This window comes from Porites lutea, chromosome 2, assembly GCF_958299795.1.
Source record: "Porites lutea chromosome 2, jaPorLute2.1, whole genome shotgun sequence".
In the NCBI taxonomy this organism is placed as follows: domain Eukaryota; kingdom Metazoa; phylum Cnidaria; class Anthozoa; order Scleractinia; family Poritidae; genus Porites; species Porites lutea.
In genome coordinates, this window is record NC_133202.1 from 30652755 (window position 1) to 30676593 (window position 23839).

The 23839-nt window shown below is 40.0% G+C and overlaps 3 protein-coding genes and 1 pseudogene across 5 annotated transcripts; 3 read left to right on the forward strand and 1 right to left on the reverse strand.

The window, feature by feature from the left end:
• Nucleotides 1-1885: 1885 nt before the first annotated feature.
• On the forward strand, nucleotides 1886-5468 carry LOC140928288 (uncharacterized; annotated as a pseudogene).
• A 90-nt stretch (nucleotides 5469-5558) lies between these two features.
• LOC140928290 (uncharacterized) lies at nucleotides 5559-11151 on the forward strand. Its single transcript, XM_073378027.1, has 2 exons — nucleotides 5559-7207; nucleotides 8671-11151. Exons 1-2 carry the CDS (start codon nucleotides 6613-6615, stop codon nucleotides 9846-9848), a joined length of 1773 nt encoding a protein of 590 aa, XP_073234128.1. The 5' UTR covers nucleotides 5559-6612; the 3' UTR covers nucleotides 9849-11151.
• On the forward strand, nucleotides 9448-22045 carry LOC140928289 (uncharacterized). 3 transcript variants are annotated; one of them, XM_073378025.1, is made up of 3 exons: nucleotides 9448-9570; nucleotides 17839-18457; nucleotides 20656-22045. In XM_073378025.1, exons 2-3 carry the CDS (start codon nucleotides 17863-17865, stop codon nucleotides 21837-21839), a joined length of 1779 nt encoding a protein of 592 aa, XP_073234126.1. In that variant the 5' UTR covers nucleotides 9448-9570; nucleotides 17839-17862; the 3' UTR covers nucleotides 21840-22045. The 3 variants fall into 3 exon arrangements, with proteins under 3 accessions (XP_073234126.1, XP_073234125.1, XP_073234127.1); XM_073378024.1 differs by lacking the exon at nucleotides 9448-9570 and adding an exon at nucleotides 17233-17568; XM_073378026.1 differs by lacking the exon at nucleotides 9448-9570 and adding an exon at nucleotides 17582-17749.
• Nucleotides 12023-15846, reverse strand: LOC140928291 (uncharacterized). Its single transcript, XM_073378028.1, has 2 exons — nucleotides 15045-15846; nucleotides 12023-13808 (listed from the first exon to the last, which is right to left on the reverse strand). Exons 1-2 carry the CDS (start codon nucleotides 15481-15483, stop codon nucleotides 12613-12615), a joined length of 1635 nt encoding a protein of 544 aa, XP_073234129.1. The 5' UTR covers nucleotides 15484-15846; the 3' UTR covers nucleotides 12023-12612.
• Nucleotides 22046-23839: the final 1794 nt, after the last annotated feature.

Below are 23839 nucleotides of genomic sequence, written 5' to 3' on the forward strand. Positions count from 1 at the left end.
TTCTACCACGACATGCGCGGAGAAGGTGGAGATGTAGAAGATGAAATACAATTTTTAACTCTGTGCCCTGCTTATCAAGAAAAAAGAAGTACTTTATTTGAATACTTAAACAAAGAATACAGAATATCAGTAAACAGAATGGCACCATATGATGTTTTTCTGTTGTTAATAAACCCTCCAAGCAAGAACAAACCAGTGCAAAAGTTAATTGCAAAATACGTATTCGACTGCTATGAGAAAAGAAGATCATTAGTTCTTTAGGTTAACATTGATTATAGTTCCACTTGTGTGCAATGTGTGTTATGATTTTGAAATTATTTGGATAAAGTCGATCTAAATAGGACTGTATAAGACTGCAAATAAAGCATTGTCTTGTCTTGTCTTGTCTACAACATATTTCTCGACATAATATATATTTGTATAAAGGGTTTAGTTTATTGTTCGTCTCACAATTGTCACTTTTATATTGATCGCGAAGTTTCGACCGCAGACTTCAGGTCTTCATCAGGCGATATTGTCGATTTACTAAGTCAGACTATTTGTACCACCGTGGTTGTTAGTGATTGTTGTATCACAAACCTCGCTAATGGTTGGTGGGTTTCGATCCAAGACATTGTTGGTCAGGTATTATCAGAGGAGGAAACTGATCTCTCAGCGGTCCGTTTTGGTAACGATCGGCTGTTATGTTGTCTGATTGTAGGCATCCACGCTTCAGGAATCTCACTTCCACTGTCTCTGTTGATGTTATTAGGGTGAAGTGTTATTTGAATAGCCTCTTGAAACTCTACGAGAGTACCAGTGCTTTGGATCGAAACCCACCAACCATGAGCGAGGTTCGTGATACACCAATCACTAACAATCACGGTGGTACAAATAGTCTGACTCAGTAAACCTACACTATCGCCTGATGAAGACCTGCAGTGTGCGGACGAAACGTCGTGATCAATATCAAAGTGACAATCGTGAGACAAATGATAAACTAAACCCTTTATACACATTACCCATGATAATTAATATCTTTCATGACAATATTTACACACACACTACAACGAAATATTTGTATATAGATCAGATAGGGTTACTTTGATTTTGCCGCATTACAGGAACACTTATAACAGCGTACTGCAAACATACTGAAAGCCATTGCTTATCAGGAAAAAACGCTGTATATTCAACCCGAATTATTCCCTAAACAGCTGGGTAGCTTACTAAAAGACCTTAACCGAGTAATTCAGTACGCATTTACTTTAGCACTTTAGAATCAGGCCAGGTAACTAACTGAACCTTGAAAGAGTAAGGTAAGATCATGAAAGGACCACTCACTGCTGGAGGTACGAGGCAGTCTTTCCTCGACGGTGTTCAAGAGGTGGAGTTGCGTTTTACTTCTCCAATAAATTTCAGAAACAAAACAGGTAGGAAAGCGTTATCGATACCATTTTTATTGTTTATCAATACCCTGTGCCACCAAAACTGGTTATCTGAAAGCAGAGTCGAGGATGGGAAGAGGTTCTATCTGCTAATTGGTAGCAGTTAATTCGATGTTTCTACTCAACCGTTGAAATTAGTGGCGAGGGAGGGAAGTCAATGGGTGTGCTATCATTCTGTTCACGCTTGTGTGGTCTTTCAGTGACTTTGCATAACTTTCGAAATTCTCGGAAAAGAGAATAGATTAACTCCGTTATTCTAGAAAAACGTTTCGTGGAAACTTAGAAAAAATATTCTTCAGAAGATTGTAAAGGAGGTCTTTCGATTATCTTGGATAAGGCAGGATTTTTTTTATCAATCCCCGTTTATCCTTTGAGAAGTAGTTAAACGACACTGACTATGAATGATAGCAATGTTAGCAATCTTCAAAGGTAATTGTCTTTGATAATTAATAATCGTGCCTCGTAAAGAAGTGAAAGCGAAACGACAAAGATCATGAACAGACCTGGTCACTGCTGGCGGTGCGAGGCAGTCTGCACTCAACGGTGCTCGCGATGTGGAGTGGCGTATTACTGCTCCAAGCAGTGTCATAAACAAGACAAGTGGCGCCATCAACCCCAGTGCGAGGCAGCAGCGTTGAAAATGCAGTGCTCCGGCTGCAGCGTTAAGCAGGAGGGAATGTTGAAATGTACCAACTGTTTGAAATCCTACTATTGCAACGCAGAATGTCAGAGAAAGGACTGGGAGAGACACAAGTCTTTCTGTCAGAAAGCTGTTGACGAAACGTTGAGATTAGTTGAAGAAATTAAGTTTCATGACCAGATAAAAAAGGATAATCCTGGCCTTCTCGCTACCTATTACTGGGGTAATGTGCCTGCTGTGGATCTGCTCAATTTGTCGATGAATGAAGGGGAAGAGTATTCGAACCCATTGGCTTTGTTGCTTTGCGGAGTTGGTGACCCAAGGAATGTTCTACTCACGACTGCTTCGTTACCTAATGTTTATACACAGCAAATCAGCTTCGTTATAAACGACATCTGTCCTTGTACCCTGGCCAGAACCGTTCTGCTTCTATACATGTTATATAAAGGTAGTTTGGATTGCTAGTTGTATATTTTATATATATATACAAATTTATGGTTACTTGTATATCTAGATGGTTTGAGGCGTCCCTAAATTTATTTTTCCATCATTGTATTAAATATTATCAAAACCATTCTTGGTAGCGGTTTAACTTGTAAAATCCTTGTTGATATTGGGAACTAATTATGCAGTGCTTTTAAAATGTGAAATCCTACGAAATTGAAGTGAGTTGTATCTGTATACCGTTTGAAGAGAGATTACGACTTCTCTTTCTGCAGACATTGTAAAATCAATGCTATTTCTGAAAGGAAATTGCTATAACTTCCCTTCCTTAGTTGCAAGAGGTCTGAAATCTGGCCCAGAGAAGATCTATTTAGTCTGTAATAAGACGAAAAAAAGCTTAAGTTTTTTACCTTCATATCTATCGTGAAATTTTTATTTTTGCAGAGCTCCTATGTTGCACAGTATCCGGCCAGCAGGCCCAGTATCCAACCACAACAAAAACAACGTAATTTTCGACAGGCAAGCCACATATAGGCTACCCTGGGTCTAGCAAAGTAGTCTGGCATTCCATTCCGAAAATATAAATCGCCTTAAATAAGGAACCTAGCATCTGAAACAAAACATTGTATAAAATGCTGGTTATGGTGGGGAGAACTGCGCGAGCGGCTGATTAAGTTTAGTCTGGGGCTGTGGAGATAAAATATGAAAAAAGAAACGAACAAAACGCAGTTCAGATTGAGTAGAATTACATTGTACGTATTACATGTATTTGCTAAGCTATAATTAAGGTCATGGATAAGAAATAAATGTAGTCCGCAGAATTCACGCTGCCAATTCAACGATTTTGCACAGCAAAGATAAAACTGGCCGGATACTGGGCACCTGAAGTCAATACAATAGTGAATGTTTCTGGCCTCGTTTATTCCAGACAAGTTAAATTTCAAGAATAAATAGTGAATTTTCTGACAAATTAACTCGTTAAGTATCTTCACGTCAAATATTCAACAAATTCTTTGAAAATATTACCTATTACTGAACCGTTATTTGAACAGCACTAGTTTTACTGAGCAGTAAACAAAGTAAATATTGGCCGAGATAATTTTACTCACCTGAACAGATCGGCGCCTTCTCCAACTGTTTCTCAAGCTGTAAGCCCACCAAAATTTGCATTTCATAACTAAAATGTTTGGTTCGCAATGGGAATAATTGAGGTTTTGTTTTCCCAGCAGTGGCCGAAAACTGGTACCTTCCGGTATCTGGGCAACATATTGTAGTACTGGTATAAACTAGATTTCTTTTCTCTTAAGCGCATGCAGTTTTAGCTAGAACTTACCATAACTCTTGTGCACTATTTGTAGGGGGAAATGGCGTCTCTTCGGCAGTGGTCCGGATTTGGTACTCTGTCTGCATTTCTGACAAAGATTTTTCCCTGCTAATATCAGCCCTTCAAGACCTCGTGGCCACAGCCGAACTCAGCACCATCACCGATGGCAAGATGGAGGTTTCTACTGCTCAGCTGGGGCAGCTTAAGACTGTTTGGGCCACGTGGCTTCGTTTGTCAGAGCTCAAAGGACCTTGGGTAACAGCTGAGGAAAGCAGCCCACTCGTCAGATTCAGGAAGAGAGGCTGGTATAAGGCATTACCTACACGCCATCCCTAAAGCGCACAGTGCGTCCGCACAACACTTTTTTGACACGGGCATCTTTCACACCACAACAAAATCTAAGGAATTAACTCAACAAAATCCAACCTTGACTGGTCGCGGAAGGCTCTCAGTATTAAGCTCTGAATTTCACTACGGCATACCTGCAGACGTGTTTCCATTCACGGGATGGGATTACAAAGCAATGGAGAAAATCTACAACTCTAAATCACTGCCGCATATGTACACCAGTTACATCACAAATATCCTGCAGAAATCCTGTGAAAAAATGACCAGTGGACGGGTGAAGTTTTATTTTATTTTGTGCGACTTTCTCAATATTGACCCTTACCTACCTGCAGATCTGAGCTATGACCGCATAACCACTTCCAACTTGTGGGATTTCTATCCCCTAGCAGATATGCTGACAAAATTCAAGAGCTTTCTTAACACTGCTAATCCCCACTCGGTGATGTTGACAGAAGCACAAAACTGGCCGCGAAACTATATACCTGAAATCATTCACGTTAGGCCATATCAAGTCGGAATAGATAAACTATGTGGGACAGCTTTGAAAGACACACAGAATGCCGAACTTGTGAATTCATCGGGACTTACTACTGTTGTGGAATATCTTGACTTGACAGAAGACTTTCTTCGTTTTCTACGCTCATCTCTTCTAGTCTCGTGTACAGATAAGCAGTTAGCTTCCTTTAAACGTAAAATGAAGATTTCATCTCTGAAGTATCTGGTTCATTCGCTGGTGCTGCAACTCCGAGACTTTATAAGAAACGAGAACACTGTTTCTCCTCCTAAATGGGCACTGAATTGTCGTCGAGTTGTCATGTTGAGAGGCTACGAGAGAGCATTGGAATGGAAACTTAATTCTGATTCTGCTGCTGAGGCTACAGCTCAATAAAATAAATCAAACTGTTTTCTGGTGGAGAATATTGTTTCGCAAATGTTAGGGAGTTCCGCAACTTTTTTCCGTGCTACTGGTAATGATTCGAGAAACGTTCTGTGGATAGTTTGACGGAGCTGACTGCAAAACACCACAATGTTTATCCTATACTTGCTAAAATAAAGCAGGTTTTTGGTTGCTTTTTTATCGTTTTTCTTGTTATTAGAATGACTGCTAGGCTTCATTAGAAAACAGTTTTGAAATATGAACCGCGTTGAATGACCATATTCTTGTCACACAAGAATAGCTCAGGCCACAAACTGTATCTCAGTTTCGAATTTCTCGGAAAAGTGAATACATGAACTTTCAATTGTAAGTTATTAATGAAGGAAATTTTTATGGAAAACATCGAAAGTGTTACATCACGACAAATTAACCCATTCACCCTGAACATTTTGTGTGAAACTCAAGTGGTAACGTATTCGAGCAGTCTGCTGGTCACCGTCGCTAAAAAGAACCACAACTGTCGAGAATGTTGTTTACAAGACAAGCACTTTGCTGGCTTTTGTCCCGGCCTAATTTGGAAATTAAGACTTCTGATGTTCGTGCGTGCGCGTGCGCAGAAGAATCTTTGTTTGGATACCACAAGCCACTTTAAAAAAACACTGAATAATTTGACATAGAGAAAATTCCAAGAAATCATAATCAGGAGTTGTTTTGTCTCTGAACTCAGTCACCTCAGTGACCGTACTAATCAATCAACGCAAACAGGAAAGGACAAAGCACCACGGACTATTTCCAGCTGCCCCTGCGTCTTGTAAAAGTTATGTTCAGGGTGATTCTATTATTGAGTCGAGGTTACCAGCAGAGTATACTTTCCGCTATATACTTATCTTCTCAAAACGATGATCTTGTCAGATCTCCAGGCAGTAGACTTAAAGATAGATTCAGATATTTTACACAAGCATGAAAATATGACAGGTATCCTCATGAACTGAATAATTTAGCATATGTTAAGAAATTCTGAGAAAAAGGAATATATTAGATCTTCAAAAATCTGTCCCTGTTTCTCGTAAACGTTATGTACAGGGTGATTCTGTGCTTGCATCGAAGAGGTTACCAGCAGAGTTTACTTTCCGCCTCATACCTTCTCAAAACGATACACTTCAGACAGTAGGCTTTAAGAAGGACTCGGATATTTTACGTGACCTTGAAAACATGACATGTATATGAATGAATAATTAAGAAATTCTGAGAAAAAGGAATATATTAAATCCTTAACAATCTGTTTCCGAGTAAAAGGTGGTTGATGTCTGTGTATATCCTATCAAGAACAGCTATTTAACTTAAATTTTAAAATGGCTAACCGGGAAATTCTGTACTTCATCACCGCATAAGACACAAAAGCTCTACAATATTCATACAATGGGGCCTTCGTATTACACTAAGTGAACAAAAGACATGGTCACAAATTAATTGTTAAGTCTATTCACATCTCTTGAATTAGTTCGACAGTGAAATAATGAAAATCTGTTAAGCGGATGACATCTGTGAACTCATGAACAGAGCTGGTCATTGCTGGCGGTGCGAGGCAGTCTGCACTCAAAAGTGTTCGCGATGCAGAGTAGCATTCTACTGCTCTAAGAAATGTCAGATCCGAGACAAGTGGCGACATCAACCAGACTGCGATGCAGTAGCGCTGAAAATGCTGTGTTTCGCCTGCAATAATGAAAAAGAGAGAATGATGACGTGTACTAACTGCTTGAAATCCCATTATTGTAGCACAGAATGTAAAAGAGAAGACTGGAGAAGGCATAAAACTTTCTGCGAGATGACTGTCGATCAAACGTTGGTATTAGTCCACAAAATAAAGGAAGTTTTGCAAGCTAAAAATAGTTTTAAGGGCCTTTTCGTAACCTATTACTGGGGTAATGTGCCTGCTGTGGACCTGCTCAATTTGTCGATGAATGAAGGGGAGGAGTATTCGAACCCACTGGCTTTGTTGCTTTGCGGAGTTGGTGATCCAAGGAATGTTCTACTTTCCATTGCTTCTTTGCCTGATGTTTATACTCAACAAGTGAGCTTCGTTTTGAATGACATCTGTCCTTGTACCCTGGCCAGAATAGTCCTGCTTCTCTATATGTTATACAAAGGTATTTTTGTTAATGTTTGTAAATTATTGTACACTTTTTTAAGAGATTACATTTTTTGCTTAATTAGCTAAGGAGTTTTTTATTTGAAGCTTCAACTTTCACGCCTTATTGGATGTAAACAAGGAATAATTTAGACATATTAAATTCTGCAAGCAAAATACTGCAATGCTGATCGTACTACGTGAAAATTAACTCTGCAAGACATCAACACGACCCCGAAAGAACTCAAAACAAAGCGGGGTTGTAGCCATAGACAGCTGTTTCGCCCTTGCAAAATTTAATATGTCTACATTATTATTTTTGCTGATCAGGTCTTTATAGATCCTACGTCCTTCGGCATATTCGTTTGCGGTCCTTTGCAGCCCTTTATGGTTAGTGTTTGTACATTATGAATTTTTGGGCCGTAGATCTTTTATAGATCCGTTATGCTGTAATTCTTGCATGGTTTTATCCATGTTTTTGAGGTTGGTTTTGGCCAATTCTTTATTTTATCTGCGAGACATCAACTTGACACTTGCACTCTTGCCCTCCAGAAGACCCGTGTTATGGCGTGATTCTGTGGGTGTTGAGAGTTTTGGGTCAGGGCTTAAAATCAGAGTGCGCGGATATTTTTTATCAGAGTTTTCTCTGATTGTTGCGCCATACTGACGAGCCCCAAAAAGGGCGAAACAGCTGTCTATGGCTACAATCCCGCTCTGTTTTGAGTTCTTTCGGTGTCGTGTTGATGTCTTGCAGAGTTAATTTTCATGTAGTACGATCAGCATTGCAGTATTCTGCTTGCAGAATTTAATATGTCTACAAGGAATAATTGTTTAACAATTTCATGCTTCTCCTCTATCAATGTAAACATAGCTGTGACCAGTCTCATATGGCTAGTTTGTCGATGCAGCACATTTAGGGTACCCGTCTTTCTTTGGTGAGATGTAAACTTGTAAGTGGGTACTTTGTAGGTACTCAAGTTATTGCTGTTAGCTGCACCACTATTCGTGACTCAGTCATACCATAATTAAACTTACTTTTGCTGGAAGCATTAAGCACAACAAAGTCATGAAGGATGTAGCGACATTTCACGAGGAAGATAATGTTCTTCTGTTGTTATGTTCTTAGAGTTTGCCCATCGATCGTATCGCTGTTTTGTTTCCACCTACCAAAGATGAGATCTTGCGTTAAATTATATGCCCACTATATCCAGCTATTTTATCGAGACTAATGGGGACAGTATGTGATGTCAAGTAGGGCACAAACAAATTATTCTTGTGGTCGCGAGGAACTAATAAGTTTTATTTAGGTGTAGCATCTGAAGTTATTGCTGTTGTTTAAATTTGGGTTTCAAATCTCAAAGAACCCATATTTTTTATTTATTCAGTGGATTTACTACTATCGCTAAGTGTGGCTAGTGAGCCCAAGATCAAAGTTTTATTATTTTAATATTCAACACCCATTATCTTCTCTTACATTTGCAGGAGGTGATAACATCTTTCATGCCATGATTCGAATTTGGTATTCAGTCTGCCTTTCTGAAGAAGACTTCATCTTGCTGACCTCATCACTTCGAGACCTTGCTACAACTAACGAATTAAGCAGTCTTACTAAAGGAGTGATGGATATTTCTGCTGAGCAAATGGAACAACTTAAGAGTGTTTGGACAGCGTGGCTTTGCTTGTCAGAGCGCGAAGGACCATGGGTATCAAATGAAAGGAAAATGGTTTTCTCCGCTGATCGGCCAGAAGTTCAGATTGGACTACCTCGTTACCTGGATACCATCCCAAAACCACACAGAAATTCTGCAAAAAAGTATTTTGACACGGGCATTTTTCCCTCAACAGCAAATCCCAAAGAACTAACTCGACAAAATCCTACTTTGACTGGTCGTGTACTCAGTCCACTTAGTCCAGAATGCGCTGAGTTTCACTACAGAATGACTCCAGATCTGCATCCGTTCACTGGGTGGGATTACAAGGCGATAAAGAAAATCTGTTATTCTGACTCACTTCCAGAGATGTACACCATGTACGTGTCCCAGATTTTACAGAAATCCCTTGAAACGATGAACGCTGGTCGTGTTAAGTTCCGTTTTATTCTCTGCGATGCTCTAGAGATCGAGGCGCATCTTCCTGCGATTATCACGTACGACCGCATTACCACTTCCAACTTATGGGATTACCTACCCCTATCCGTGTTACTGACAAAGATGAAGAGGTTTTTAAATCGGTCGAATCCTCATGCAGTCCTGTTGACTGAAACAATCAACATGCCGAACGTTTTGCCGGAAATCGTTGAGAAACTGCCAAATAGTTGTAGTGATTTACTGCGTGAGAGGGCTGTAAAGGACACGCAAGATCCAGAAATGGTCTTCTCTTCAGGTAATTCTACGGTTATCGAATATTTAAATCTGAGTGATAAATTTGTCATGTATCTGCGTGCATCTCTTCTAGTATCTTGTACAGAGAAAGAACTCGCTGCATTTGACAGAAACAAGAAGATCCCATCTGTGAAAAGTCTAGTACGTTCCCTAGGACTATATCTCCGGGATTTTATTAGAAACGAAAACACCGTTTTTCCTTTTAAATGGGCGGTTAATTGTCGTAGAGTTAACATGATGAGAGGCTATATCAGAACACTGGAATGGAAACTAAAGTAATTTCTACCTTTGATAAGGCTGCGACAAAGTGAGACAAATTAAATCTCTCACAGCAATGAAACGTGTGCTGATTTAGCACGACTCTCAGTGTTGAAAACAGGAAGTACTCTTAAATCCAATTTTAATTCTAGGAATTTTTTATTCCAAGTTTTTTAATGATGTTATAGAAGGAAATACTAAAGTAATTTAGTTCTGAAATACAAATGAAGAGAGAAGTGTGCTGTCTGTGCATACCAGATCGTAACTTAATACTGTTATTATTATTATTATTATTATTATTATTATTATTATTATTATTATTATTATTATTATTATTATTATTATCATTATTATTTTGTTCATCTTCTTCTTCACCTGAATTATACAGATTGTTTCATAATAGGATAAACAAAACAGTTTTGGATAACAGGAGAGAATCCAACCTCGTTGCCAGGGTTCTCTCTCTTGCTTCGAGAAAGAACTCTGGTTGCGGGTGGTCACATAGCCCCCAAAATCCGGGGCTAACAAGAATTTACCTCATAGGAGGGGTAGTAGAGTATAAAATTGTCGCCGTTGTGAGAAAGGAACAAAATACACTGGAGAGTGTGCACGCTAGAGAAGCACTACTTTGAAGTTATCAGAACAAGTTTATAGAAAAGGTTTTTCATATCATTCACGTGCTTTCGACCTAAAAAAATTAAAGTTCAAGTTGTTGTTGACTCGCGGAAAGTAAGTATTGCGTTGAAAACGTTTGATTCTTCTTTGCCGCGGCATGAAGTGGGGCCGGTTACCGGTCGATTAAGAACAGCAAACTTAAAGCCGGAAAGCCGTCAGGTTTCGAAATCATGTCATGAGATGAAGAGGAAACAAATCAATTTTAGCATCTCCAGTTAATACAATACTTTCAGTTATCAAGAATTTAAGGCCATTGGTTGGAAAGGTTTGTTCTCATGCAAACCTTGCAAACCTTGCAAACCAGTCAGTGCAAGTGCCGACCTCGATACAGAACTGAGACCAGACGTTAATCCATAAAAACCCTGAAATATAAATCAAATGTAACTTACTTTGCTTCTTCATGCTGTCTTTCATCGACATTTAAAGGTGATCAAAAAAAAAAAAAAGGCACCGAATCAGAAAATATAAGGTTAAGCTAAGTTTAGCTAATTTAAATCCAGCAGTGTTGTTGACAAAATTAGCGATAGCTAGAAAAGCGTGAGCTTAATATTTCATCTGTGTGATGTATACGATAGAAACACTTCTTGAAAGCAAAATAAATAGAAATATTTGTATCACTGGTAATTAAAATACTGCTTTTGAAAATAAACTTTGTGTGTCTTGTCAAGCGAGTACCTTCTTGTTTACTCGACACTAAACAGACTGAAAATCAAACGGGTCGAATTCAAAATTTTCAGAACGATCTTAACAAAACATTGTTTGAAAAGAACAATCATAAACAAACCTCGCCCCTTAATTTAACTTTTCACAACGAACAGCATGTGCCTGAATACATATTACTGCCTCGAGGTTTAGGCCATATTCAGATAATACATTTGCCCTACTTTGATGTCCCTGATGAGGAGTTCATTGTCACGAAGCAAGAGAGAGAACCCTGGGAACGAGGTTGAGAAGAATCTTGGTAGCAGTTGTGTAACTTGCGTTTCATTTCGGGCGGTAGTGGAAGAACATAAAAAATGAATAACCAATAATTGCAAAGGGCTTTAGTTATTGGTAAACAAATTTCTAGCTGCTTCAATTTTTCTCTTCAATTCACCTGTCAAAATTTTGACAAATCTTAGATAACTAACGTCTCCATTCGAAGACCTTTCTGGACTCAGCCTCAATGAGAGAGACGCCTCATCTCCAGTTATAAGGATGTATCTTCAGGCTGACCTAACATATGTTTGGTTTGAAAAACTTCTCTCACACTCAAGTCAATATTCAGAAGTCATCAGTTAGAAGAAATGGCTGAGGATGGGCGACATTTTCCTCAAGAACAAGTCATTTGAATATTTGGCTCAGTAAGTGTTTTGTCACGTTATGTAATCCCCGCTCTTTATCGAGTTTCTTAACGTAGCAAAACCTAATTTGTCTCTTCCATTTTCGCGAAATGGAGTAGTCGAGAGAACATTTACAATAATGACCATACAATTCAGAGAGACAATAGCATCTGTCAGTAGAAAAATCAAAGATGTTTTCGCTGCAACCGGTACTAATGAATCACGTCTACTTCTCTATTGCAATTAAATTCATCTCATTGCTACTAAAGTAAAAGCAAATTTACACCAAACTGATATACTTTTACCAGAAAACATAAACATTCTCGCTATAATCCGTTTAGTTGAAATTTAGAGTGAGTTTATCTTTCAAAAAATAGAAGAGACTGCACCTGTCGGCAAACAAAAGAACTAAACCAATAGTAAACAAGTGTTTCCGCTGCGGTACATTTTGTCCTCAAAAGAACTTGAATTGTAAGTGCATACTAATGTACTATACAAAGCGATAGCGTCCGAGAGAGCTGCCCTTTCGCAAGCTGTTGGAAGTACTTCCAAAACGTGCCGGTAACAAACTAGTGTAAAGTACTTGGCTCCCAACCACAAGTCTTAAACCAGCGCTAGTAAAAAAGTAACTGGTAAAGGAAGCAGCTGACTCTGCAAATTGGTCGATCCAAAATGGAGCGTTATCTGAACTGACCTCTAATTTTCAGTTACACGGGAGAGAAACACTCCATAGCTCTAGTAGACCTAAAGGGTAGATTGTGTGGCTGGGCGAATAAGTCAGTAATAAACTATTGAGGTGAAGTGGGAAGCGTCCACTCTAAAGTAAATTCATCTCCCCTATTCAAGTTGACTCTACGGCAGTTCACAGCCCACTTGAAGGGAAACACAGTGTTTTCATTTCTCACATAGTCACGTAGCTCCAGGCCCAAATCAGAAGAGATAGTTTTTATGGATGGAAGCTTCTTCCTTTGTTTCCTGAAAGACTCCAATTCTGTTTCAGTGTGTGACTCGATAAGCGCGGCACAGAGGTAGAGCTGGAAGTCTGGAATAATGTTGTCGTATTCAATTAAGCTCGTCAAGTGCCCGGTCGCTACAAGCAATGGATTGTTTGTGCCCTTCACAACTTTCGGTGTAAGTTCAGGGGCCCTCAAAAATATATCAGCTTTCACTTCGGGCAAATAGTCATCCACCCAATTATGCATTTCAGTCATTAAGACTGAATGACTGTTGCTGACATTCAAGTACCCCTTGAATTTTGTCAGTAAGGCTGGAAGGGAAATGTAGTCGCTTAGATTTGATGTTGCGATGCGGTCATATGTAAGGTCGACAGGTAGGAATGGATCAATCATCATGCAGTCACATAGTATCACCTCCAACTTCACCCGACCACGTCTCAGTTTGTCAATGCACTTGTTCATGATATGTGATAGGTAGGTGCTGAACATATCTGTGAGCGAATCATTGTAGCAGACACTCTTCATGGCTTTGTAATCCCAGCTTGAAAAGGCAAGATTACTCGGGTCTATGTTGAAGTCGTAGTCGTCTTGTTCTCCAGGCTCATACTGAAATAGATAACTTGTCAGAGTTACGTTCTCTCGCGTTAACTGCGATGATTTCACGCATTTTGAGGCGAAAAGCCCATCCTTCATCCACAACTTAGCAGATCTCTTGTGGTCTTTTGGTATCGAGTTTAGATAGTTAAAAATCCCAGCCTCTGATCCAGTATCGCTATCGAAGGCGTCATTCCTTTGTTCAGTTACCCAGGGTCCTGTGAGAGAAGACAACTGGACCCAAACTTGCCACACCTCCTTCAGCTTACTCAGTTGATCAACTGACACCATGTTCACGAAGCCATTCGTTAGAGTGTTTAAATCACTAGCGTCCAAAAGGTCGCGCAGTGCGGACATCAGCAGTGAAAAATCGCTTTCTGAAATTCGTAGCGAATACCATATGCGAATTACAGTACCAATTCCGTCATTTTGTCCTGCGAGATGAAAAGTATCAAATTTTATAATACAACCAAGCAAGTAGAAACAATAGGAATTAGTGTTCTTTTGCTGAGATGGACTCTGTTAAGCCCATATTACTTGTTTTTCCTTTGCTTTTTAAAGGCTGCGTAATGAAGAGAAAGCGATCCCATTGTTATGACCGTCTTATCGTAAAGCTAATCAACGCTTGCGGTTCATTAAAAGAAGTCATCTTTAAAACGATTTTGATAAAACGTAGGCATAGGAGTACTTGATAACTGATCCAGATAGCCTCTGTTTTGAACACGGCATGCTTATTCATTGCGGGAGAAAAATCATGTCAAAGCTTCAGTTTTGATCTGTATTATACACTTAATGTCAGATCCCAAGGGAAACAGTTAGTTTTGTTTTCCCGAGAGTCCTGATGTTTCCCTCGACTTCGTCTCGGAAAACATCAGGACTCTCGGGAAAACAAAACTAACTGGTTTCCCGAGGGCCTGACATTAAGTGTTTTGTTATATTTCTAGACTTTCACTTCAACAGCAACAAAAGAATAACCGGAGCGAACCAAAACAGTCGACTCGGTACTTGTAGCAACACAAATTTAATTCTCAAAACCACTGAATGAATGATTTACAAACAAAAGTACTTTCCTCATATTATCTGCATCTTTTTCCTCCACTAGCTGCTGTTTTTCTTCTGGGAACTTCTGGGATAACTTTAAAAATCGTTGCTTTTTAGCTTGAGGCTTCGTTTTTGAAAAAACTCTCGTGAACGATTTTGGTAGAACAGTTCCCAGTGCCGAGATATACTGCTGCAAGTAAAATAAGTAATAGCGTCATTTCGTTGCTATGACAACTCCGATGTCATTGCAACCCTGATCATAACAAATTGTCATCTTTATCTAATACAACTGTGGTGGCCATTTTTCCAAATATTTGTTTATAACGACGTAGTTTATGCTCAAACTTGGGAGGTATTGACCCTAAGAAACTGTATCGAGCCTCCGAAATGATCTTTTGCCGTGCACATGTAGTTAACAGTAACGGGTTCACGTATAAGTGGACAAGAATCGACAAAAGCTGTCATTTGTTTATGTTTTAAGCAACAAGATCTTTCAATGTTATTTGCTAGTCTTCTGGCATTCAAAGAATGATTAAAGGAAAAAAACGTGGCATTTGGGAGATTTCCTTTTTCTATAATATTCCAGTCGAAAAGGCTACATTTTATTTAAGGAATGTCGTTTATCTCACCTTTGTATAACATATATAGAAGTAGAACGGTTCTGGCCAGGGTGCAAGGACAGATGTCGTTTAAAACGAAGCTGACTTGCTGTGTATAAACATCAGGTAACGAAGCAATCGTAAGTAGAACATTCCGTGGATCACCAACTCCACATAGCAACAAAGCCAATGGGTTCGAATACTCCTTGCCTTCATTCATCGGCAAGTTAAGTAGGTCTACACCAGGCACATTACCCCAGTAGTAAGTACGTTCCATGCCAGGGAACAGCCGAGCATTTATGCGGTTCATTTTAATACTCTTCACTACCTGTATTGTTTTTATTACAACTTCATAGCATTGTTCCTTGTGGCTTTCCCAGTTCTTTGTCTGGCAATCTCTATCACAATACCATGATCTAAGACAAGTAGAGCATCTTAACATGCCTTCATCTGTTCTACCGTATCCCATACACTGCTTTTTCAGCGCTGCTGCATCGCAGTCGGGTTGATGTCGCTACCTGTCTTGTTTCTGACATTTCTTGGAGCAGTAATACGCCACCCTGCATCGCGAACACAGCTGAGTGCAGACTGCCTCGCACCGCCAGCAATGACCAATTCTATTCATGATCGGGATCTCATGCGATTTTCATATGGTACACCGTTATTGTTTCTGTGTCGCAGTAATTAAAGAAGAGGCTTTACAATTCACTTGTGATCGAGTCTTTTAAAGTTCGTTCGTTACGCAACGCTGCTACTGAATCACCCTTGATTAATGTGATTTGGAAGCCCCGGTATATTTAAATGCAAATTTTCTATCCTTGTTGTGAGAAGGAACCACTATGAACCCGGAAGCAGATCGCTGAGACGTCAATATATTCTCTTTTCTGGGAATTTCTTAACATATGCTAATTTGTTCAGTGGTTCATAAGGTCACCTGTCTTATTTTTACAATCGCCGCGCCGCGTGGCTACAGAACATTTCTGTCCTTTATTAGCACAGCCTTGAGATTAAAACATTACAATTCAACGGCAATCTACTGTTAGTGCCCCGTTGGACAAGACTGCCATGTCGCTTAACAATGCAAAGTAACTCAAGTACTTAGTACCCTGGGGGAGGGGGCGGGGAGGGCACTCAACAAAGTTTTATAGGGGGAGGATCCACCATCCAGAGCTCCAACCCATAACCTCTTTATTTACCATTTTTGACAGAAAAGGTTCCCTTTTAGTTGGTATACCTATTATTCACACATGGTACCCCCCTTGTCATATACCTAGTTTAGAACGCTGCATTCCATGTAACTGCGGTAAATGCACTGTCTATTTTTTTTTTATCAGAACAAAACACTTTTTGAATAACCAGATAGTTTTCTTGGGTCCTTTACAGACCGAAATGACACACTTCCTAACCTTTCATACTCTTCAACGAGTGAAATTTCACCAGAACAAGATCCCAGTTTTCGGGAGGAGCTTTCCCATATAGACCATTATAAGGAGTATCCCGCGTCCGGGACGGCATTGAAATTCTTCGACGATAAAGGATGTATTGGCCGGAATCGTTGGAATCGTGCGACAACGGGAATACAAAGCATCCTAGTTTAGTAACAGCCAAGGAAATATACTTTCATGGCAAAACGTTCACCAATCACTCCAAGTCTCTTTCATGAAAGAGTCTCTTTTTGATGATTTAAATATATTCATGATTGCGTGAGTTCAGTGTTTAAGATCACCAGGCCGAACACAGGGGATTAGCCTCAGTTTTCCCTCTATGAGAAGACAAAGCTCATCCGAATCGAATACTTTTGAGAAGTGCAATTTAACTGTGTTTTTGATGTTACAGAACCGCCATTATTCCAGTTGGAAATAAACTCGTATGTGATAGCTTCTCCAATGTTGCTTTGCCACTCGACTCTGCTTGCACTGCTAATGTATGCTGCAGCTCCTGCAACTCAAGTTCTTGGAAAAACCCGCTCTTTTCTAGGAAATCCGAGTGTAGAATGATAAAAAAGCTCGTTTATCTCTTTCTCTCTCTTTTGATGTGCCACGTCCGTTTTGTTCAGTCAAGTGAATTATCACCCTTACTTACCTCTTGACACCGACTTACAAAAAAGTCTCAAACGGACCCTGTGCCTGTGATAAATGTTTATCAGACATGTTGTCACGGAATGTGGGGGGGGGGGGGGATAGTGCGGCTTTGGTCTTTCTAGTTCCCAATTCGTTGTTGCATTGATGACTACGGTAACGTGGGTGGCTTGATATCAGACGTCATGGTGTCCTGTTACAACTGACATCTGACCTAGGAGTGTCAAGTCATTTGTGTGGCATAGCAAATGCGTCATCATCATTTCTACTGAATGTCAATATCTAGTAATGTCTCATCTTATTAGTGATGAGAATATGAGCGAATGAAGGAGGAAAAGAAGTGCACACTAAGCCTTGAAGAAGAAGAGTATTGGTTAGGTGTCAGCTGGTTTGCTATATAACGGTCACGCGAAGACGATATCTCCCAGATTATTTTTAGTAAGTTTAAAATTCAAGGAAAAGATAAATATACCAAGGTAAGTTATCTGATTGAGTGTATTCTTTATCCTTAATGGCACCAAATGTCTTTGTCACTACATCTTGCTAATTAGTCTATGAAGTACGTGGTAATTTGAGACGCCCAGTAACTGATTCATCTTGAGGAAACGATCCCAGTAAGACGATATAAAAGATAACCATTGCCGGCAGGAAGTATAGGTTTGTTTGCATTCCCGAGTATCCTTGTAGGCAGTTGCTGACTCAATGCTCTGGAACGAGGTAACCTAATAATTTCCCTTATATTCCAGAGACAACACGTAGCAGCAAAGATCATGAACAAACCCAACCATTGCTGGCGATGCGAGGCAATCTGTACTCAACAGTGTTCGCGATGCAGAGTGGCGTATTACTGCTCCAAGGAATGTCAGAAACAAGACAAATGGAGACATCAACCCGAATGCGAGACAGCAGCGTTGAAATTGCAATGTTCAGCGTGCGATATTGAACAAGAAGGACTGATGAAGTGTACCAACTGTTTGAAAGCCTGTTATTGCAGCACGGAGTGTCAGAGAAGCGACTGGAAAAGACACAAAACGTTTTGCCACGATGCTGTTGACAAAACATTGAAATTAGCACAAAGAATGAAGGCGCTTCATGAGATGAAAAAGGATAACACAGGCCTCGGAGGTACTTACTACTGGGGTAATATCCCAGCTGTAGACCTGCTCAATTTGTCAATGAATGAAGGAGAAGAGTATTCCAATCCACTGGCTTTGTTGCTTTGCGGAGTTGGTGATCCAAGGAATGTTCTACTTACAACTGCTTCGTTACCTGATGTTTATACCCAGCAAGTCAGCTTTGTTTTAAATGACATCTGTCCTTGCACATTGGCTAGAACCGTTCTGCTTCTATACATGTTATATAAAGGTATGTTTAATTATCAAGATATAAGTTGCTTTAATAGGGCATACCGTAAATGATCGATTAAGCGCTGCAGCGCTTATTTAATTTTTTCGTTTCATTTTTTGTTATAGGTGCGGCGCTTATTTCAACTACGGGTAAAACACTGAGGGGAATATAGAGAGTATTAAATAGGGCGCGTACGTAATAGGTATGTTTAATTTAGTATAAAATATATACACCTAGAATTGTTATGTAAACCAGGTTTGAAAAGTTTCCACATATTAAAACTTTAGAACTCACGAGTTGGTCGAGGTCTTATTTCTCAAGCGATATGGTTTTGATATCTCTTTATATCAAGCGCTGTAACAAAGGTGGCGCGTTAATTTGTAAATACCCAAATTAGCGCTGCGGCACTTATTCGAGTATACGTAATGGCGCTTAATCGATCATTTACGGTATTTAACTGGGCATGAAGACTTTTTTGTACCTCAAGCTTTTAACTTCAAAAGGGGTGCCCTTAGAGCTTTCCTTGCTAAAAACAATTGATTTATTGATCTGACATTTTTGTTTTCGTAACGATAATTTTTTAAGATCCAGTGAAAAGGGACTGTAGTGTACCTTGAATCGGTGAGATGGAAAGCGCCCTTTTGTTGCGGGTAAGGGAGTGAATGAGACCAAACGCTGCATCTAGAGTCCCCTCCTTACGTGTATGGACATCCTGAAGCACAGTATCGGATTATTTTTTTAAGTGGTTCGCAAGGACATCAATGGCAAGGTTCCAGCAACGGGAAAATTTTCTAAAGTTTTCTAACTGCTTTACCAGCATCAAGTGATTTTCACGTAATCGCAAACACGAAGTGCAGCTGTAAGTGCCATACGGGGTTATTTTTTCAAAGAGGCTTAGCGGTTGAAATGTATAATTCCATCATTGCGTATAATAGTTAATTCATTTGTTTTGAGAATTTACGCATTTATTCCTTTTTTATTTATACGATACCTTCATTGATCATCAAGGGGATGGTGAATGTATCCCGGCGTCGCCAATCGAACGTTCGGTAATCGAACCCCGATTGAACGCCAATCGTTTGATTGACTTCGATTGGGTTCGGTAATGGAACTTATCGAACTCACCCCAAAATTTTGCAATCAAACACTGCAACAATTGAACATAAAACAAGTTTCATCTGGTTTCAAAGAAGGTGTTGCGTTCAACTAAGTTGTATGTATTGGCTTCAATTTCAAACACGAGTACGCAAAACAGCAAAGAATTCACCGAGGAAGCAAAGCGTCAAATGCATAATTCTGAAAGCGATGGTTAAAAGCTACCTCGAGTGCTCTTTCGCCGTCGGTGTCGATGAAATATTTAGTGGTCCTTTTTAAATTATCGAAACTTTATGGAAGAAAGTTTGACTTTTCTTGTATCCCTAAGGACATGACGGTCGGTAAAGTCCCATTTCACATGGTTTTTTCTGTGCCGTTCATGTTCCCAGTATTGATTTGAGTGTGAATTTATCGATTTTGAACCACTTTAACAATAAGAATTTTAGTTCCGGGTTAATTTAAATATTTTTGTTTTCAAACTGCTTCACATACATACCAGGGAGATCTTTCCGATTCAATTTAAACTGGCTACGTTTTGTCTTTCTGCCAAACAAAATCGAACTAATCGGGTCGATTGAGTTCGATTGGTTTGATTGAGTTCGGCTATCGAACTCACGATTTCGATTAATCGAGCTTACCGAAAAGGCCCAGTTCGATTATGTTCGATTACCGAACCAATCGAACAACAATCCAACTGATTGGGTTCGATTGATTTTTGGTTCGGTTTCGTTCGATTAGCTACCCCGGGATGTATTCATAGGCTACAGCTGAAAAGTGTCTGCACATTACAAGCAAGCTCTAAGTTTATACTCAACAAAGTTTTTGCAATTTCATGAGTTAACGTAGCCTGTGCCAGGTTTTCAGATAGTAGGGTCCTCACGAATATAAATCAAGCCAAGCAAAAATAAGACGCGCGCGTTCTAGGGAAGGGGGCGGTGGATTGCTTTTTGCTGCACGACTGCACTACTATCTTTGAGGCTGGAATAGACCATCGTAAACGGTAAACAAATGTTTCACTAGCCTTTAGCGAGAAATATTCCGCCTTGGTGCTCGATATTAACCAGCAAATCTTCATCTCTAGTTAAAATTAGGTATTCAAAATTACTTTTAACCCGTCTTAGGAGGAGCTGACGTCACTTCTGCAGTGGTCCGTATTTGGTACTCTGTCCGCATAACTAAAAAAGACTTCACACTGCTGACGTTAGCACTTCAAGACCTTGCGGCTACAGCTGAACCGAGCACCCTCACCGATGGCTTGATGGAGATTTCTGCTTCCCAGCTGAGCCAGCTTAAGATCGTTTGGTCCACGTGGCTTTGTTTGTCAGAACAGAGAGGACCCTGGGTAGAAGATCTCAGAAAAATGGCTATCAGGGCGGATTCAGGAAGGGAAGATGGTTTAAGCCATTACCTGCATGCCATCCCCAAAGTGCACAGGGCGTCTGCACAACACTTCTTTGACACCGGCATCTTTCTTTCCACCAAAACGTCTGACGAATTAACGCAACAAAATCCTACGTTGACGGGTCGCGGTTTACACCGACTTTCATCAACCTCTGAATTTTACTACAGTATTCCTACAGATGTGCTTCCATTTACGGCGTGGGATTACAAAGCAGCCGAGAAAACTTGCTATGATAAATCACTGCCGATAATGTACACCAAATATTTGTCAGAGATCCTGCACAGATCCTCTGACAAAATGAGCCGTTGTCAGGTAAAGTTTTATTTTATTCTGTGCGACTTTCTGAACATCGACACCTTCTTACCTGAAGGTTTGAGATATGATCGCGTATTGACTTCTAACTTGTGGGACTATTATCCCCTAACGGATGTGCTGACAAAATTCAAACGACTTTTTAACAGCACCAATCCTCATGCCGTCATACTAACTGAGACACAAAACTGGCCGCGTAACTATATGCCTGAAATCGTTCATCAATTGCCGTATTATCACGGACTGGACGATCTCTTAAGAAAAGCTTTGAAAGACACACAAGATCCAGAACTTGTGGAGGAATCGGGACTTACCACAGTTGTAGAATATATCAACCTATCAGATGAATTCCTTCTAGTACTGCGCGCATCTCTGCTAGCCTCCTGTACAGAAAACGAGCTAGCCTTGTTTAAAAAACAAAAGAAGATTCCATCCGTGAAGTCTCTCGTGAATTCACTGGGGCTGTATTTACGTGACTTTGTCAGAAACGAGAACACAGTGGTTCCGTTTAGATGGGCAGTGAATTGTCGTCGAGTTGTCATGTTGAGAGGCTACGAGAGAGCACTGGAATGGAAACTTATTTCTGATTGAATGAGTAAAACAAATTAGACTGATCACAGCATAATCAGCGTTGCATGGAATTTCCCCGATAAGACTCGCTCATGGAAATGTAAAAACTCTAGACACCTTAAGTTCTTGATGAATTGATTGATAGATTGTCCAAGGAAAAGACTTGTCACGCCGATTACATTGTACTCGTTATAAACAAAACATTAAAATTTTATTTACCCGTTGAATTTATGAAAAGTTACTTAAAAGAATTACGAACCTTTTCATTTTGCTCTTTAATTCGAGGAAACAACGGGAAGCCTTTGTAATGTGCGATTTTCTAGGCAGGAAGCGTGACGAAGCCCTAAGAAAGTCTGCGTGGCAGGGTAGTGAAAAATATGCAGGTATGTTGTCTGTTCGGTTATATATACAATGAGAACCTCTAAGGAGGCCGGGCGAGAACTGAAAGAAACTTGCGTAAAAGACTCATGCCAACCGTTTCCAATGAAAAGGATTTCTTGTCCAGTTAATATGCGTTATGGATCAAGAGTGAGGTCAAGATTGTTGGATATTGACCAAGTTCTTTTGGTTATTTATTGACCAAGCCGAAAAACGCACGAGGCCAGAATCCAGCCATCTTGACCGAACAAGCTTGGTCAATAAGTTATTTATTATATGGCTGAGAAGGAAACGTTTCTACGGGGCCAACGCGGAAAATCCCGCGCGGGCAAGATGGGCCTATTTGACTGTTAAAGAATCCAATCAAAACGCAGGATTCCCTTCATCTTGCGCACTAGTTAGTGTAGTTAATATAGACCGGTGTAATTGGGTTAGTTTGGTGTGCTTGGGGTAGTTTAGTTTTATTGATGTAGTTGTGGTAGTTAGTTTTGTTGACGTAGACTAGTGTAGTTGCTATAGTTTGGTGTACTTGGTGTCGTTTGGTGTAGTTAATGTACTTTGGTAAATAAAGTTGATTAGTTGGTGTAGTTTGGTGTAGACGGTATAGTTTTGGCGTAACGTCGGTGTAGTTTTGTGTGGTTTGGTGTGTGAGGTTTGGTGTACCAAACTAAACCAAACCGAACGAAATTAAACCAAACTGCCCTAACTACACCAACCTTACTTTACTGAAATTCGCCAAAGGCAGCACATAAAAATCACCTTGAGTCTTGGTCTGGCCGGGGTATGAACCCGTCACCTCCCGTTCGGCAGTTTGCCGCGAAATACACCAGTCCGCACCAACCTGCACCAAACTACACCAACCATATGAAACATCATTCACTATATCCCGAGTTTCAGTCATCATACCATCAAAATCATAGCACGGACGAAACGGCTCTTGTCAAAGTCACGAGCAGCACTCTAAGTCACAGTTTATTTTATGGCTTGCTTTTCAATAGGGAACGATAAAGCGAATATTCTTGCTCTGATTGGCTACTCTCACGCTTGGTCAATGACGCATATATATTGTACTTCCGTCTTGCACACATAAAATTTAATTCCCGATTCACGTCTGTGTGTCAGGTTGTCTTCAAAGTTATTTTATGCCAAGCAATTAGTCTTAAGACCATCTTTACCAAAGTTCCGTTTATTCTCCTGGAAAGAAGCGAAAAGTCGAGCCCTATTTATTTTCTAGCCGGAATTTCCTGAAATCCTTTTGTAAACGGTAAAGGACCCTTGTTTCCCGCTCGGAATGTGCCAATTGGAAATTCGCGTTTCACTTGTTCAAACTCATCCTTGATACCAGGTTCCGGCTTTTACAGCCCTATTTTGGGCAAATGGGACTAATTTGGGTGTAAATGGTGAAAAAAGGGATAACATAATTGCTGGTAACCTACAATCGGCGACAAAATGGGTAGAGACACTTCGCCCAAAACTGGGCTTTTTTACGTTTTACTAACTTCAAAAGGAGGAAATATAGCTTTTCTCCCCCATCCCCTCCGTACCATGTTCTGCCCTTGTTCTAGCTACCTATAGAAAACAACAAACAACCGAACTTTGAATGGAGGGGACAGGGGAGGGGTGCGGATTCTTTTGTTCTCCGA

Bases quoted from the DNA above. Each gene is read 5' to 3' on its own strand.
- LOC140928289 (XM_073378025.1), top strand. From the start codon at position 17,863: ATGAACAAACCCAACCATTGCTGGCGATGCGAGGCAATCTGTACTCAA. The intron at 18,458-20,655 runs GTATGTTTAATT...AACCCGTCTTAG, and splicing joins TCTATACATGTTATATAAAG to GAGGAGCTGACGTCACTTCT.
- LOC140928291 (XM_073378028.1), bottom strand. From the start codon at position 15,483: ATGGGATACGGTAGAACAGATGAAGGCATGTTAAGATGCTCTACTTGT. The intron at 13,809-15,044 runs GTGAGATAAACG...TTCATCTCGCAG, and splicing joins TCTATATATGTTATACAAAG to GACAAAATGACGGAATTGGT.
- LOC140928290 (XM_073378027.1), top strand. From the start codon at position 6,613: ATGAACAGAGCTGGTCATTGCTGGCGGTGCGAGGCAGTCTGCACTCAA. The intron at 7,208-8,670 runs GTATTTTTGTTA...TTACATTTGCAG, and splicing joins TCTCTATATGTTATACAAAG to GAGGTGATAACATCTTTCAT.